General features: G+C 41.1%; 1 protein-coding gene across 4 annotated transcripts; it reads left to right on the top strand.

Annotated features, from left to right (window-relative positions):
* The first annotated feature begins 76 nt into the window (after window positions 1–76).
* tmem248 (transmembrane protein 248) lies at window positions 77–18,707 on the top strand. Of its 4 annotated transcripts, none has more exons than XM_055941811.1 (8): window positions 77–213; window positions 1,162–1,390; window positions 1,795–1,953; window positions 2,253–2,538; window positions 10,619–10,769; window positions 11,209–11,392; window positions 12,803–12,949; window positions 15,631–18,707. In XM_055941811.1, the coding sequence occupies exons 2-8, from the start codon at window positions 1,328–1,330 to the stop codon at window positions 15,649–15,651; spliced, it is 1,011 nt and encodes a 336-aa protein (XP_055797786.1). In that variant the 5' UTR covers window positions 77–213; window positions 1,162–1,327; the 3' UTR covers window positions 15,652–18,707. The 4 variants fall into 4 exon arrangements, with proteins under 4 accessions (XP_055797786.1, XP_055797784.1, XP_055797787.1 ...); XM_055941809.1 differs by having other exon boundaries at window positions 77–382; XM_055941812.1 differs by lacking the exon at window positions 1,162–1,390 and having other exon boundaries at window positions 79–382.
* The last annotated feature ends 399 nt before the right edge of the window (window positions 18,708–19,106 follow it).

Genomic DNA, 19,106 nt, shown 5'->3' with positions numbered 1-19,106 from the left:
CTGAACATGCTCTGTCATCGCATACGCTAAATGTGTAGCTTGTGAATGCACCTATGGTGAAATTTGGCGTAAATTCTTCAGAATATTAAAATAGTACGTAAAACTAGCTACACATCTTCGCAGTGGGGGGAAACGACCGAGTAAAACAAGGTTATTAAACAAACAGATGTGTAACATTTGATCCTCGCTGGGATAGGCAAATAATCGAAATGAGTAAGTGGTTATTTCAAAACTAAAATCCCGACTGTCCCCATTCTCCGGTCTTTACTTTTCCCGGGACTCTGCGACTAGACACTCCGCTAGCAAGTATAGTAGCGCGCGCTAGTTAGCCCGTCAGCGAAGTCACACAATATCTGCTAACTTCGTGCGCGCTGAGAAAATGGTGAGTTTTTATTATATTTAACTATTATCTATCGTTAACATGTGTTCGATATAGCTAACGCCATGCACCCCACGTAAGTAAGGCCTTTCACTATAGTTCAGATGGCTAACTTTAGTTAATACCGGTGTCGGTGTATTTGGCTAGCTAGATGGCTAACGACGTTAGCATAACTACGTTAGTTACAGTACACCATCTGCTTTAAATGTTTATTGTTTTGGCTGGCGTTAGCTAGTTTAGGTAGTTTACAAATAATCAACTCGGTTGTTTGCAATCCATATGTTAGCTAACAAACTAGCCAAAATCATTACCAGTGGCAGTATATTGCCATTCATGTATTGCATTTAACGCGTTAGCTAGCTAACGTTAACTAATTGCAGCCATAACGTTAGTTAGTTAACTAACGCTATAGCGTACTCACATCGACCCATGTCATTGTGAATTAACTAACGTTGATAAGCTAACTACTAGCTAACGTTTGTGTATTATTTTCGCTTTTAATATGGCAACCAGCGCTAGCTAACGTTGGTAATGTAATTCTACTTTACTTGGTAGATAGGGAGCTAGCTAGTTAGCATTGTAAACCAACTCAACTAGAATTGTACCAACCAAGGTAACGTTACATTGTTGTCATTCATGCCTTTTATATTCTGTCAAATTGGATTCCGAAGACCTTGCCAACAAGCAGCCTGTGATGAGGCTAAAATAGATCCTTAAGTAATAAACAACAACAATCAAAGTGTGTGCAGCATGTTTCAACAGGAATATCCCTTGTCTTTCAGGTCTTATGCAAGGTTGCATGGCACCACATTTTAGTGTGAGCTTGAACTAAGGACATTGACTTTCAGGCATCTATTTTTCGCTGTATGCAAAGAAGGGGGAAGCAGCGCATTAGTTTCTCTTTGGCAACGTGCATAGTGGTTTGGCAGCCCTGTTGAGGGCCCAGGGATGTACTCACGCAATTCACTATGGAGTTATGTCAGATGTGTGTTCATGTCTTTGATGAAAAAGGTAAGTAGACATTCTCATTACCTCACGCCACCTAATTCGCTTGTTTTCTGACAAGGATGCCAAGCTCTGATACTGTTTCTTCCCTCTTTGCAGCAATACGTTTCTTGAACCATGAAAACCACTTCTGTGTAGAGTAAATGCCAATTAATGATTGTCATAGACAATCCCTCTCTGTGCCCCAGTTGAGTCAATCAACCATGCTGTTTTTTCATACATTTTATGCCAGTATCTCAAGCTCATTATTTTCTCCAGTTAGTCACACAGCAAATGCCTTTGAGTATTTGTGTCCATTGTGTTTGTCTATGACACTTTTCATCAAGCTTGATGAGTTGAGAGACCTGGCATTGTGTGAGCCTGAGGCACAGTGAAACCAAATTAGGTGTGCATGCCTTGTCTGTCTGCAGGTGTACCTGTTAAATCCTCTGGAGAACCTGAGGAGCTACATCAATAATCGTCCGCCACTGGTCATCTTTATGGTCAGCGTCAGCGCCGTGGCCATCGCCTTCCTCACCATCGGCTACTTCTTCAAAATCAAGGAGATCAAATCCCCAGAGATGACTGAGGTAGGAGGGACACGCCTCCCACTGGTACATCAATACTGATGCTGTCATAGGAACATGTACAAAACCCATGCAGCAGGAGGTTTCTTGATATCAGAAGCTGAACTATACATGGCTGTCATACATCAAAGTTATTAGCTCATTTAGCCAAACTAATTTCTTGAAGTTTGACTTGATAGTCACAATTTAACCTAACCATACTATTGGTCATTATTTAAAAATAGTCAACAGCCATAAGCTGTGCTATCCAACACCAGAGCCACAGATGGATAGATGCATGACTGTCTCCTCCCCTTCTCCAGGACTGGAACATCTTCCTTCTGCGCTTCAACGAGATTGACTTCTGCGTATCAGAGAATGAGACGCTCAAGCACAGCCTGAACGAGTCAACCACGCCCGAAAGCACGGTGACCAGCGGCCAGGCGCGCTCCAGCACCCAGGCCCCGCTGCTTCTGGAGGACCCAGGCCCGATCAATATCTCTGTGCCCATCACCCTTACCCTGGACCCCTTGAGGCCCTTCGGGGGCTACTCACGTAACATCACCCACCTCTACGCCACCGTGCTGGTGGGACAGGTCGGCCTGGCCGGTGAGTCCACTTGTGTCTTCAGTCCCTTCTTCCTCCACATGTTACAGGGTCTATGTGCATTAATCCTTTTCACACTATCGTACCGAGCTGCTTAAATGCTTTCTTTCACATTGTCATTTTCAGCACAGGTCCAGCGACTATGGTAGATGCACAGTCTAAAAAAGCCCCTCTGTGTTGAAGTGTGTTATTTGACTGTCCAAGCCAATACATTATTTATTTAGTTGTGAGTTCGATTCACCTGTAAGTGGATGCAGGAAAGCGGTGGATTTATGAATGTAAGTAGCCATCCTTTGTGTAAGCATTTGTTTTGTGTTTTTGTCACAACTTCTCAGGAGTCTGAGTGTTGTTAGCCAGTTCTTTGGTGGTTCAGTCAATCCTTTATCGATAGGTTTTGAGTTACCACTTTTCATGGGGAGCTTAAAGAGTGGCTCAGTGGGAGTGAACAGTGAAGCATTGTATAATCAATCAGTGGCTAGTAGTCCAGATACTCTTCCCAGTCTGTCCCGTGGTAGGGCGAAGAACAAAGTGCCTTTGGCCTTTGTTGCTACGGAGTTTGTTTCAGGCCCAGACTGAATAGGTATTGATGTCCCCCCCCTTTTTTTGTTTGTTGTTGCAATTTGCCACTCAACTGAGACAATAGTCCCTTGTCAACATAAGGATTATTAGAAATCAATGCCAAATTCCTTCTCCTTGCACGTCACCTGCAGGCTTTGCATGGGCATAGTAGGCCAGTCTCAAAGCTGTCTGACTGTTTGAAAATGTATGTTTGCAGTTCAGTGTTTTCTGGATCAAAAGGGACTTAGGTGGTGGGTGTGGCAGGGGACATGGTAGGAGGCGTGACATTTTAAAGGCAAGCATCTTGGCGGTGTAAAGACATTTTTAATTTAAGCCAGTTTCCTGCAACTCTACAAATTTCTCCATGAAGCTGAGATAATAATTTTTAGATTTGATGCTAATTTCCTGCTTTTCTACATATTCTGCCATGGAGCTGAGAGAAATTTACAGTTTTTAAAGCACTGCTGTGTTTTGCTCAAACATAATAATAAAATCAATACTGTCAAATTCATTGTTCTTGGATTTTTCAGTTATCCCTCACTGTCTAGCTTTTATTTTGAGAATTGTTAGTTCTCAAAGATTATATTATAAAAAAATATATATGTAGAGGTCCATTATCTTTTCTACATACTTCAAATCAAACTTTATTTGTCACATGCACCGAATACAACAGATGTAGACCTTAACGTGAAATTCTTACTTACAAAACTTTAACCAACAATGCAGTTCAAGAAAGAGTTAAGAAAATATTTACCAAATAAACAAATAAAAAAAATTAACACAATAAAATAACGAGGCTATATACAGGGGGTACCGGTACCGATTCGGTGTGCGGGGGTACTGGTTAGTCAAGGTAATTTGTACATGTAGGTAGGGGTGAAGTGACTATGCTTAGATAATAAACAGCGAGTAGCAGCAGTGTAAAAACAAATGGCGGGGGTCAGTGTAAAATAGTCTGAGTGGCCATTTGATTAATTGTTCAGCAGTCTTATGGCTTGGAGATAGAAGCTGTTAAGGAGCCTTTTTGTCCTAGACTTGGCGCTCCGCACTGCTTGTCTCTGACACTGCCAAGTATATAGGTCCTGGATGGTAGGAAGCTTGGCCCCAGTGATGTACTGGGGTGTATGTGCTATATTCTGTAGCGCCTTAGTCAGATGCCGAGAAGTTGCCTTACCAGGCAGTGATGCAACCGATCAGGATGCTCTTGATAGTGCCGCTTTAGAAATTTTTGAGGATCTGTGGATCCATACAAAATCTTTTCATTCTCCTGATGGGGAAAATATGTCGTGCCCTCTTCACGACTGTCTTGGTGTGTTTGGGCTGTCGTGGAAATTCTTACACAGGGACACTCGAAGTCTATCTTAATTGAATCATTGTTTATTTGTCAGCGTGCTAGAGAGGTTCCAACCAACTCAATTAGAGGTCGACCGATTATGATTTTTCAATGCCGATACCGATTATTGGAGGACAAAAAAAGCCGATACCGATCAATTGGCCGATTTATTAAAAAACAAAAATATATAATTTTTTTTAATATATATGTATATATACCATACACACACACATTTTTGTCATAATGACAATTGCAACAATACTGAATGAACAATGAACACTTTTATTTTAACTTAATATAATACATAAATACTAACACGCACACAGCTGTGAAGTGACAATGATACTGAAGAGTCTGCTTAGGAGACAAATACTCTCAACTGTTTGAATAAAAATAGAGTTTAAGTTACCTGTGATGAATGATGAAAACAAAACTTTCATTTCTATATGCAGGAAATCCTATTTTAATAATAGGCATGGTAAGAATTGACAACCAAAGTGCGAGTCATAATTCCCATGACACCTAGCAAAATCTGAAAAGCGGTTCCTTCGTTTATTCCATAGGATATTTTTAGATTCACTTAAAATAAGGTCTGTGTTTCGTGTAGGCTTACATCACTGTGCCAATTTTATAACTGTGTAGATATCCATATGACAAGGTAACTATGATCAATATTGGCTAATTATAAGCGAAGATTAAAAAAAATTGTAGGGTGGATTCATGAAAATATGTTGACAAACGTTACCTTATCCTAGTGAGATTTACACGGGTATCAAAACGTCGAGGCGGTTTAAGCCTGCACGAAACACAGACCTTATTTGAAGTAGATCAAGCCATTCTCTATGGAAGACATGAACGGTAAAATAACGAAGGAACCCCTTTCAAATTCAGCCGCGAGTTATTACAGGAATTATAACGCGTCGACTATTTCTCTCTAAACCATGTACCTTTGACTAATCCGGAAACTATCACCTCGAAAACAAAACGTTTATTTGTTCCGTATTGTATCTAACGGGTGGCATCCATGAGTCTAAATATTCCTGTTACATTGCACAACCTTCAATGTTGTCATAATTACGTAAAGTTCTGGCAAATTAGTTCGCAAAGAGCCAGGCGGCCCAAACTGTTGCATATACCCTGACTCTGCGTGCAATGAACGCAAGAGAAATGACACAATTTCACCTGGTTAATATTGCCTGCTAACCTGGATTTATTTTAGCTAAATATGCAGGTTTAAAAAATATATACTTGTGTATTGATTTTAAGAAAGACATTGATGTTTATGGTTAAGTACACATTGGAGCAATGACAGTCATTGATTGATTGTTTTTTATAAGAGAAGTTTAATGCTAGCTAGCAACTTACCTTAGCTTACTGCATTCGCTAACAGGCAGGCTCCTCGTGGAGTGCAATGTAATCAATGCAAGATTGGATCCCCCGAGCTGACAAGGTTAAAAATCTGTCGTTCTGCCTCGTTTAGTTCCTAGGCCGTCATTGAAAACAAGAATGTGTTCTTAATTGACTTGCCTAGTTAAATAAAGATTAAATAAAGGTGTAAAAAATAAATAAATTAAAACGGCGCCCAAAAATACCGACTTCCGATTGTTATGAAAACTTGAAATCGGCCCCGATTAATCGGTCGACCTCTAAACTCAATGCATCATAGTACACATGTCAATCAGGAGTTCTGCCTGGGCAGTCCCAGCTGTTGTCTTATATATGGCTATACGCAAACAAGTTATATTTGCATGATTTAGCATAATTAATTGATCATTACCATTTTGTTTCATTCATGTGACCGACCAATACCTCATGAGGCTTCTTCTCTCTAAGCTGAGACCTTTAACTGAGTTCTTTCGTTCGTAAAAACAAGGTCTGGGCGTACTGCCAAATTGCAGCTACTGATAGTGAGGATACGTTCAGTCAGCCACTTGCATGAACAAAGAAATTAGTTAAGAAAAACACAAAAATAAAAATGTGCAATACAAGACCATGATAGTTAGTTGGTGAACTTGAAACTCTCGACCCGCTCCGCTACAGCCCCGTCGATGTTAATGGGGACCGGTTCGGCCTGCCTTTTCCGGTCGTCCACGATTAGCTCCTTTGTCTTGCTCACATTGAGGGAGAGGTTGTTGTCCTGGCACCACACTGCCAGGTCTCTAACCTCCCTATAGGCTGTCTTATCGTTGTCGGTAATCGGGCCTACCACTTGTGTCATCAGCAAATTTAATGATGGCGTTGGAGTTGTATTTGGCTACGCAATCATGGCTGAACAGGGAGTACAGAAGGGGACTAAGCACGCACCCCTGAGGGGCACCAGTGTTGCAGCTCAGCGTGGCAGACGTGTTGCGTGATATCTGATTAAGTCGTTTACACTCAGTGTTTTTCCATCCCAATAGTTTTTTTGTCCTGCCCAAGGATTTCAATGGCAGAAAAACCCCTGAAGTCAGCGTTTGTTTTCCCCCCACAATACAACTTTACATGTGAATTGAATGACATATATTGATGGAGACTAAATGGGCTGTTGCAGGACATATGTCATATTCCTTACAGTGGAGCTCTTGTCAACTGCACATTCTTTACTTGTCCAGGGGCCAACTGTGATGCTGTTTTACCTGTCGGGGGTACTTCCAAGCAACGTTTCCTCAATTTTGTCACTGACCAAACTCGGTGCAACTTCCGGTGCATGTTAAATGAACACTGAGGCTGTACTAGCTTTACATTTTAAGTGGCCAAGTAGACTACTCTGGCTATTTGATCATAATGTAGGCTTACCAGAGTGGCCTACCAAGAAAAACAATGGAGAAAAACACATCCCTGTTCTATCATTCAGCCTACGGTAGCAGCCATTCTGTGGTGTTCAATGCTTACATTCCATGAGACTAAGAAAAACAAAAACATGCAGGGCTTGCCATTAACCTGTTTATCCACTTGTCCTTCAGACAAGGAGGTGACTGAACATGTTGTGTTTGATGCAAGAAACTACTTTACAGAATCAGACATTATGCTACCTTCTGCCTATTGGCTACTTACCTTATTCTGTTTCAAAATACAACACTGTCCCTTTTAACCTCTACTGGATCAATGTCCTCCCCCCCCCGCGGGACGATTGAGGTAACGTGCGCTAATGTGATTAGCATGACGTTGTAAGTAACCAGAACATTTCCCAGGACATAGACATATCTGATATGTGCAGAAAGCTTACATTCTTGTTAATCTAACTGCACTGTCCAATTTACCGTAGCTATTACAGTGAAAGAATACCATTATATTGTTTGAGGAGAATGCACAGTTATGAACTTGAAAATGTATCAATAAACCAATTAGGCACATTTTGGCAGACTTAATACAACATTTTGAACAGTAATGCAATGGTTCATTGGATCAGTCTGACACTTTGCACATACACTGCTGCCATCTATTGGTCGAAATTGAAATTGCGCCTAGAGTTCTATGTCATATAATGGTTTTTCTCTTGCATTTCAAAGATGATGAAAAGGAAACGCTTTTTTTTTTGTTGCCAGATCTAATGTGTTATGTTCTCCTACATGAATTTTACATTTCCTTCAGTGTTTACTTTCAAATGGCATCAAGAATATGCATATCCTTGCTTCAAGTACTGAGCTACAGGCAGTTAGATTTGGTATGTAATTTTAGGCTATTTTCATTTTTTAAAAGGGTCCGATCCTTAAAACTTCATATGGCTGCAATCCCGCTACAGGGATCGATATGACAACAGCCAGTGATTGTGCAGGGCGCCATATTCAAACAACAGAAATCTCATAATTAAAATTAGAGGATACGGTGCCATTAGGGACTAATTAAAATTCCTCAGACATTCATGTGTCTTATATCATTTTAAAGGTAATCTTGTTGTTAATCCCACCAAAGTGTCCGATTTCAAATATGCTTTTCAGCGAAAGCACTACAAACGATTGTTAGGTCACCACAAAACCACAATAAGCACAGCCATTTTTCCAGCAAAAGATAGCTTTCACAAAAACCAGAAATAGAGATAAAATTAATCACTAGCCTTTGATTTTCTTCATCAGATGACACTCATAGGACTTCATGTTACACAATACATGCATGTTTTGTTTGATTAAGTTCATATTTATATAAAAAAATCTGAGTTTACATTGGCGCGTTAGATTCACTAGTTGCAAAAACATCAAGTGATTTTGCATAGCCACATCGTTTCAACAGAAATACTCATCATAAATGTAGATGATAATACAAGTTATACACATGCAATTATAGATATACCTCTCCTTAATGCAACCGCTGTGTCAGATTTCCAATAAATTTTACGGAAAAATAAACCATGCAATAATCTGAGACGGAGCTCAGAACAATAGCCAAATTAGCCGCCATGTTGGACTCAACAGAAACCAGAAAATACATGATAAATGTTTCCTTACCTTTCATGAACTTCATCAGAATGCAGTGCTAGGAATCCCAGGTCCACAATAAATGCTTGATTTGTTCGATAATGTCCGTTATTTATGGCCAATTAGCTACTTTGGAATTGTTCATCCAAGCTACTCAATACTGCCCCTGCAGCCATAAGAAGTTAACCTCTCTTGGGTACGTGAGACGTTAGCGTCCCACCTTTTCAACAGCCAGTGAAACTACTGGGCGCCAAATTCAAATACAGATATACTCATTATAAAAATTCAGAAAACAAAACATTTTACATAGGTTTAAAGATTAACTTCTTGTGAATCCAACCACGGTGTCAGATTTAAAAAATTCTTTACGGCTAAAGCATACCTTACGATTATTTGAGAACATAGCCCACTAGACAAATCATTACAAACAGTAACCAGCCAAGTAGAACAGTTACACAAGTCAGAAATAGAGAGAAAATTAATCCCTTACCTTTGTCGATCTTCATATGGTTGCACTCAGCAGACATTCATTTACTCAATAAATGTTCCTTTTGTTCGATAATGTCTCTTTATATCCAAAAACCTCAGTTTTGTTTGCGTTTTCTTCAGTAATCCACAGGCTCAAACGCAGTCAAAACAGGAAGACAAAAAAATCCAAATTGTATCCATAAAGTTCATAGAAACATGTCAAACGATGTTTATATTCATCCTCAGGTTGTTTTTAGCCTAAATAATCTATAATATTTCAACCGGACAATAACGTAGTCAATTTAAAAGGTAAACAAGAAAGGCACTCTATCGGTCTCGCGCATGAAAAAGCTCTGTGACACTTTAGTGTCCACTCATTGACTGCTCTTACTTCCTAATTTTTCAGAATTCAAGCCTGAAACAATTTCTAAAGACTGTTGACATCTAGTGGAAGGCATAGAAACTGCAATTTGAGTCCTAAGTCAATGGATACTGTAATGGCATTGAATAGAAAACTACAAAACCAACAAAAAAACTACTTCCTGAATGAGTTTTTTCTCAGGTTTTCGCCTGCCAAATCAGTTCTGTTATACTCGCAGACACTATTTTAACAGTTTTGGAAACTTTAGTGTGTTTTCTATCCAAATCTACCAGTTATATGCATATCATATCTTCTGGGCTCAAGAAGCAGGCAGTTTAATTTGGGCATGCATTTCATCTCAAAATTCCGAATGCTGTCCCCTACCCTAGAGAAGTTAAGTTAAGACATAAAGATCTTTACCTGTCTTGCTTTTCAAAGATGGCTAGAAATGTGCACATGTTGTGCTTTTGTTGGAAGCAATCACTCTCCCTTGTTGACTATAAATGAGCTATAACTGGGCTAATAACTCACTAACTAGCAAAGAATATGAACAAATGTGTACACATGGCTACATGCAACTCTCACTTTGATCTCAAAACAAGCGCATCTACTCACGACCGCTCATGCTGTAGCCTAAACACAGTCCAGTTCAAAGTGAATGGCACAGATCCATATATGACAATGCCTATTTGCATATAGGCCTACTGCAGCTCAGATTGGTTATGGCGCACCGGTGTAGAGTACTGACTTGCCTGTCAGTGTAATAGAATTTCGGTATATTACATTGAAAGTGGCTAATATTGCGTTGATTCGATCACAATTCCCAAAGTTGAGCGAAACGTTGACAGTGTTAACTAAAGGGGAGAACTGTAGAAAGTTGAGTGAAGTTAAATCTTATTCTGTGTGGCAGTCCGAGGGGAGCTGCACGCATCTTAGAGGGAACATTGCTTACGTGTGTGTGTGTCCTCAAAGGCAGGGATGCCCACGAGGAGATGAACATCACCTTCACACTGCCAGCGTCATGGAATTCTGATGAGTGCGTGCTGCACGGCCACTGTGAACAAGTGGTGTTTAGCACTTGTATGACCATCACTGCTGCCAGCAACGTCTTCCCTGTCACAGTGTGAGTGCCACTAAACCCCTGAATTGTGATGCATCCATATACTAAATGATCTTTGTATTTCATGACTAGACCTGTATTTGATGTTGGACTTGCATTTAGGCAATATTTAGTGAAATATTAAAATGTATTTTTGACATTGGAATAAAACTGATGGAATCATCAGTCATTTGCTCATGACAGTGAATAACCTCACATCAGTAACACTGACAACTAAGTGCACACTGTTCGTAGAATATCAGTTGTACTACGGTACAAGGAGACTTTTGTATTAAATTCAAGTTTTATCAAACTGAGTACTAAGCATTGGTGCGAAACTTCATGGTCCAAACAGAATAGTCTTAACACAGAACAAAGATTTTTCATGACCACGTCTCCTGACCATAACAAAATAGAATGAAACAGGGCAAGGTATTCAAGTTTATTAAATGTTGCCTTCCAGGCAACCGCCCCACTGTGTCCCAGAGACCTACACCAACGCCACGTCCTGGTACAAGATCTTCACCACGGCCCGTGACTCGGACACCAAGTACACGCAGGACTACAACCCTTTCTGGTGTTACAAAGGAGCCATCGGGAAGGTGTACCACACCCTCAACCCCAAGCTGACCGTCATCGTGCCAGACGTGAGTCAGCAGCCACTCTCTGCAGCAGTGCTGTTTTATGTCCGAGTCCCTAATGGCACCGTATCCTCTAGTGCACAGCTTTTAACCAGCGCCCTATGGGTGCCATTTCAGACGCAGCCTGTGTTTGTGGATAACCTTGCTGAGGGTTTAGACTGAGAACATTTTAGAGTAAAGCCTTTTACACTACATGGCCAAAAGTGCTCGTCAAACATCTCATTCCAAAATCATGACGTTAATATGGAGTTGGTCCTTCCTTTGCTGCTATAACAGCCTCCATTCTTCTTGGAAGGCTGCGTGGACTTGCTTCCATTCAGCCACAAGCATTAGTGAAGTTGGGCACTTATGTTGGTCGATTATGCTACCTGTTCCAATGAATAGTTCCAATGAATAGTGCCAACCATAAAGTTTGCTGGAGGAGGAATAATGGTCTGGGGCTGTTTTTTTTTTTCATGGTTCGGGCTAGTCCACTTAGTTCCATTGAAGGGAAATGTTAACGCTACAGCAGACAATGACATTCTAGGCGATTCTGTGCATCCAACTTTGTGGCAACACTTTAGGGAAGGCCCTTTCCTGTTTCAGCATGACAATGCACCCGTGCAAAAAGCGAGGTCCATACAGAAATGGTTTGTTGAGATCGGTGTGGAAGAACTTGACTGCCCTGCACAGAGCCCTGACCTCAACCCCATCGAACACCTTTGGGATGAGTTGGAACGCCGACTGCGAGCCAGGCCTAATCGCTCAACATCAGTGTCAGACCTCACTAATGCTCTTGTGGCTGAATGGAAGCAAGTCCCCGCAGCAATGTGGAAAGCCTTCCCAGAGGAGTGGAGGCTGTTATAGCAGCAAAGGGCGGACCAACTCCATATTAATACCCATGATTTTGGAATGAAATGTTCAAAAAGCCGGTGTCCACATACTTTTAGCCATGTAGTGTTTGTAATCAAAATGAGTCCTTTTAAGAAGATAAGTACTGTTTTTGGTATACAGCTTGGACATAGGCGCTTGTCTAATTTAATTATGTGTAACTTCATATCGTGAGTGATTTTTATCATCCTGTGTTCTCTTCAATTCTATAATGCATTCATAATGGAAACTGTCAATCTAAATCCCCAAGTGCACATTAGCTAATATGTTCTAACTGACTAAAGATAAAGCAATATTGCAGAAGCACAATTTGCAATTAAATTACATTTGACTTTAACCAGATTTATCCTAGGGGACCAATGGCATTATTCAATTACCAACCAGTTTTCCTAAAACATTATTTATATTTGAAATGACAGGAACAATACATGGGGGGGAGAACTGGCTATTAGAGAAAATAGCCAGTTTCCAAGTACAGTATGCAGTATGTTGTCCTTCATGAGGTAGTGTTTACCTGGCGCTGAGGCTATTTCTCTCTTTTTGCAGGACGACCGCTCACTCATCAACCTGCACCTAATGCACACCAGCTACTTCCTCTTTGTGATGGTCATCACCATGTTCTGTTATGCTGTCATCAAGGGCCGGCCAGGGAAAGTACGGACAACCGCCAACCCTGACTTTTGCGCTGAAAAGGTAGGTGTAGGGTAAAGTTGCCCTTAGACACTGATCTTGGGTCAGTTTATAATTTTCCACCACTAATGGTTGAGGTTTGGTGGAGGCAAAGCTGATCCTAGATCTGTATCTAGAGGAAACTTCACCCGGAGTGAAAAGGTACAACAGAATGCAATACAGAGCAATAATACACATCACAACACAGCTAGTCACCTTTTATATCGTATTAAACAGTGTGAAAAGATATTGCTGAGTCTCTGGGGTAAAACTGTCATTTTGTTAATAAAACCAATAAATGCCGTCCCTTCTACCTCCCGAGGGAGTTTTCAGCTGTTATCGTGACTGTTGTATACACTCCACCTCAGGATAAGAAAAATAACAAGCTGGCACTTAGTGAACTGTACAAGGCTATAATCAAGCAAGAACATCTACATCCAGATGCTGGATTTCTGGTTGCCAGATTTATTCTGCTTCACTAAGATAAGTGATGCCCAATTTCAATCAACACGTCTCCAACGGCCCAATGGACGATAGTCCTAGACCACTGTTATTCTACCCACAAGCAAGCATACAAGGCCACCCTCGTCCACCATTTGGCAAATCAGATCACGACTCTGTACTCCTGCTTCCAGAAACTCAAACATTAAGTACCTGTGACACTCTCCGTTGAGAAATGGTCACCGGAATCGGAGCTTATGCTGCTTTGCTAGCGCCGATTGGAATATGTTTAACATTGACGAGCTAACCACCCCCGTCACCAGTTTCATTAAAAAATGGATCGGCGACATTGTCCCCACAGTGAGGGTTTGCTGTTTCCCCAAAGACGTGCCCTGTATTAACACTGAGGTTGGTGCTAAAGGACAGGGCTACTGCACACAGAGCTATCGTAGACAATCTTGAAGCAACAGTGGAGGACCGGAATAAGTACAAGAAGTCCCGCTAGGACCTCCGCAGAGTCATCAAACAAGCAAAAGGCCAGTATAGGAATAAGGTGGAATCATACTATACAGGTTGCAACGTCCGCCGCATGTGGCAGGGGCTACAGTCCATTACGGATTACAAAGGAAGACCCAACCGTGATCTGCCCAACTATGCCTCTACCAGACGAGGTTAATGCATTTTATGCACGCTTTGACAATAACGACATCGTGCCGGATGTGAGGGACGTCCTACCCAGAGGATTGGGTGATCTCGTTCTCAGAGAACGATGTGAGAAAGGTCTTTAATCAGGTTAACACACGCAAGGCCACGGGGCCCGACGGTATTCCAGAGCGTGTTCTCGGAGCATGCGCAGGACAGCTGGCAGGCATATTCACGGTCATTTTCAACCTCTCCTTTTCCATCTGTAATCCCCACGTTTGTCCCAGTCTGTAATCCCCATAGAACTCTTAAGGCTTCATGCCACAATGACTACCACCCTGTAGCACTCACTTTTGCAATCATGAAGTGTTTGAGAGGCTGGTTATGGCACACATTAACTCTGTCCCAGACACCCTAGACCCACTTCAATTTGCTTACCGCCCCAACAGATCCATAGATGAAGCAATCAATTGCTCTCCACACTCCTCACCCACCTAGATAAGAGGATTACCTATGAGAATGCTGTTCATTGACTACAGCTTAGCGTTCAACACCTCCGCCACGCTGACCCATAACACAGGTGTGCCACAGGGGTGTGCTTATTCCCCTCCTATACTCCCTGTTCACCCACGACTGCGTGACCACGGACGATTTCATCACCATCAAGTTTGCTGACGACATGACGGTGGTAGGCCTGATCACTGGCGATGAGTCAGCCTACAGGTAGGAGGTCAGTGACTAGGCAGTGTGGTGCTAGAACAACAACCTCTCCGTCAACGTCAGTAAGACCAAGGAGCTAATGGGGGGGTGAGAATGCCCACATTGACGGGAGCTTCAAATTCCTCGTATCCAAATCACTAAAGGCTTAAAATGGCGACAGCGCCTCCATCTCAGGAGGTTGAAAACATTTGGCATGGTCCCTCATTCTCAAAGTTCTACAGCTGTACCATTGAGAGCATTTTGACTGGCTGCATCACTGCCTGGTATGGCAATAGCACCTCACTACAGAGGGTGGTGCGGACAGCTCAGTACATCACTGGGGCACAGCTCCCTGCCATCCAAGACATCTATATCAGGCGGTGTGGTAGGAAGGCCCGGAAAATCGGTAGACTCCAACCACCCAAGCCATAGACTTTTCTCTCTGCTTCTGCACCGCAAGCGGTACCGGTGCATCAAGTCTGGCACCAACAGGCTCTCAGCTTCTAATCCCAAGCAATAAGACTGACAAATAGCTAGCAAAATAGCCACACATACGGAGTTATCCTTATTGGCCTTTTCTTTTTACACTGACTCTATGCACACTCACAGGCCCGACACACTCAGTCAATCTGCTCACTCACACATAATATTTATATATGCACATACATACTTGCATGTGAGATTAAAACTTGAAAATTAAACACCAATTTCCAGGTGTCTGATTACAGTATCTGACGGAGCATTCCCGACATGCCTGAGCACTACAAAAATCTGGTTGCTCCTGTTTTACAGTTGACTCGGCTCATTAGGAAACTGTTATTCAGCATAACATCCCTAGGGTCCTCATTTGTACGCTGTGACAGACTAGTCGGTTAGGGGGATGATTCTGCAGTAGCATGAATTTCTTTTTTCTCTCCTCTCAGGTGGCCTTGTCAGAGGGGTAAGAAGAACTCTAGGATCGCCATCAGAACTGAAATATAACCGAGGATGAAGTAAAATAAAAAAAGACCAGTTGCCTACTGAACCCTGAAAATAATACTGGGCTGTACAGCTCTGTGAATGCATTTTTCTGCAATGTTGGATCACTCCAACCAAAGACATATAAGTGCCTGTATCTACTGTGTAAATATTTGTAGGAACTCTTGAATTCAGTACAGAAACAGTTTGCCTGAGCCCCCCCGTGCCATTGGTGACAAAATTCCAAAATGCAATATCAGCAAAGCTAGAAGTCCTAACGCAAAATTGACTGAATGGGAACCGCACTTCCACATTGTCACCAGTCTTTGTCCCATTTTCGTCACACATTTGACCCTCACATAATCCAGTCCGGGTAATACAAGTTCCTGCGTCTCTTCATGTGTGTATGGTGAAAAGTTTTTGGTTTCCTCGTGACAACGGGCCTTTGTCACACTGAAATAAGATTTTGCTGCCTTTCTCTTCCCCTTCAGTTTCTTCATCATTCACTTGTGTATTCTTGAGTGGTTTATCCTTGCTTGCATTCTGAAAGTCCTGCAATTGTGTGTGTGGGAGGCCAGCTTACCCGCCTCAGGAGTGTTTTAGGCCACAAGCCTTTTATAGCACCTGGAAGTTAAATTTTAACTGACAAGAGGCCTGGCTATGTCAAGTGGACTTCTAGAAAGATTGGTAGCAACAAAATGTCAACCTCCATCTCCTATGTTCTTCCAATAAGCTTGTTGCTTTAAATCAAGTGTTGTGATACTTCTGACATCTAAGCTTGTCATGCATAGCAGAAAGAACACTCTTTTTCCTTGAATTTAGTCTATGCTGATGACTGGTATGCCCTTGAGTAATTGATTGTTGGAATGCACGTTAATAATTTTTTGTGCTCTATTTTAAGCACTTTTTTTAATGTGGGTTCTGGTAATGGAGAAGTGTGTAATTGTGGAATGATTTACTGTATATGACAAAGCTCTTCACTGGCAACGATTAATCCATTTTGATTCACCTCTGTTTTTAAAAATTATTTCAAGTAGTTCCGTTATTGATATACTTAATGAATGTAAAAGGTACACAATCAATTTACAGCAGCGATCCAACTATGATAACTAAATGTATTCCAAACAATTTGGAATGTGATGTACCTTTTTGATTAGATTTGAGTTTTGTCAATGAGCCTTTACCCCAAACTTTAATTGCCAGTTTTGTTTTGACAGAACAGTATTTTCATTATATTGTTGTTTTTCTTGTTGCAATTACTTTATTTAAATTGCATATTTTTCATCTGTCAGTTTCTCAAACATGTCAGTATGATCCTAGCTTTTATTTGCAGATTTAATTGATCAATTATCATTTTTAGAATTGGTTTTCGGATTTCATTTGAAATGGGTTTTAAGGGTGCTGTCATATCAACTTGGTTTTCCTGCAGTAGCTAACCGAGTGTGGCATACAATACATGCTCCCCCCCTCCATAGAACTGCATTAATTCCACTGATATCTCCTCTCTTGTTATTTCATAAGTTCATGTTAAGGTGAAAACTAGTGCTTTCAGTCAGAGCTGAATATATTACATTGTAGTGTGTCATTTCATAAGTACATAGTAAAGACTGTGTCCTGGGTTGATGGGTGACAAACAAAGCATTGTGTTGTCAGCCCAGCAACCATTCATTGTAATGCCTATGATTTTGTCCTTTTCTTCCCTGTGAGAAATGCCTGCCCATTTGAAAGATTGCCTTAATATTACTTTGTTGTTTTTGTCCTCGAAAGTAGATTGCTGTAGGTCTGTCTGTTTTGCTTTCAGTTCATGCTCATCATCCCGTCATTCAGAATTATCTCCATAGGCATCACATCAGGATTAGCTTGCTAAATGTGTCCCTGGGTTTTGTCACACCCTATATGTAGAAAAGTTGACTATACGATCACCAACATTTTGTATTATGGTACAGAAGGTATGAATTTGGTAGACTTGAATTTGACCTTACTCTCACAGCACAGGATATTAGTTATGTGTTCTCACCCGGACCTTAAATGTTACGACATCCATCCCCCAATACTGAGCATGGCAAGCAGTTGACCTTGTTTTCCTTGTTTTCTTATAGCAGCCATTGTGCCTTTTGCACTAACCTGCTGCACCATCCCAGTAAATAGCTCCTCTGTTTAAATGTGAATACAAGCAGTCAAAGGTAACGATGACCAAAACTTTTCTCCGGTGCAACTGTAAATTATTTGAGTTGAAATAAACTTGTCATCTGTTGAAGATATTTGTGTTCACATTTCTTCTCTCTATCCCAACATGTTCTATGTCTCTTCACCTTAGCATCCTACCTACAGTTAACTGACCATATATGCCATCTTAAACTGCAGCTCAACAATTGGGGGACGGTATCTATGTAATAGGGTAAATAACATTCAGCTTGATTTTCAACCATTACCACATGGTCCAAACACAACATTTGGCGTGTCTGACTTTGTTTTGAGATTCACATAGATTGACATTTGCTTCAGTCATTACATATTTTGTCCTAAAAAACATTCATCACCGTCATCCTGTCTTTGAAGCCTTCTCTCACTTTTTTTTATCCATGGGCCCTTAACTCATTTGATTGTTTACTTTTTCAATGTAGGCAACCTATTGAAACTACTGAATACCATGCATTAGAAATGGCTGGTTCCATTCCAGTTTGCAACCTGCGTTTCTGTGAAGAAAGATTAATTTTGTTCCTGGCATTGAAATGGCAGTGATGGTGACGTCTATCTTATTAAACGGAAATTGACAGAAGACAGACAACCTCCTGGCCTGTTCAGATCATATTGATCTCCCCCTCTTTCGTGTGGCTCAGTAATTGTATTTGTGGATGGTTTTCTCCAACTCAAAACACAAGTATGATGCCATTGCAATTCTTTCACTTGTCTTGTTGCATGATTGAAATGTTAACAACCGCTGCTCCGTTTGTATGATGATTGACAATCCCTCTGTTTCTGTACTGTTTATAAAATAGGCATATGCTTTGCTGAATAAAATCAAAGATAGACTACTGATGAACATGTTCTACTGTCAAATTCAATTGATACTTGGTGACCATGACACGCAACCTGTCTTTTTATGACCCTGGTGAAGGACTGTGGCACATCTGGGACTTATTCAAGAGGGTGCGACCCTACAGAATGTTTAGATAGAACTGTATTGTGAAGGACTTACCACTAATGCAGAGAAGCGGATAATATCAGTTATATACACAATTTCTATATGAAACATTAAGGGTATTGCACCCCACTAAACAGGCCCCTGTTTTATGGCTAAAATCTAACCCCACCTTGGCTACAATGTATATCATTCAAAAAGTGGTAGGTAATAAGACTTAAAATAAACTACACCAAGTTGTTTTCTTAAGTATAGTAATCACATTTTCTACCACATTGCTTGATTTTTCTGGTATCTGGA

The sequence above is a fragment of the Salvelinus fontinalis genome, chromosome 13, assembly GCF_029448725.1.
Source record: "Salvelinus fontinalis isolate EN_2023a chromosome 13, ASM2944872v1, whole genome shotgun sequence".
Classification (NCBI taxonomy): domain Eukaryota; kingdom Metazoa; phylum Chordata; class Actinopteri; order Salmoniformes; family Salmonidae; genus Salvelinus; species Salvelinus fontinalis.
The sequence above is the reverse complement of the archived record's forward strand: the minus strand, read 5'-3'. Positions and strand labels throughout refer to the sequence as shown.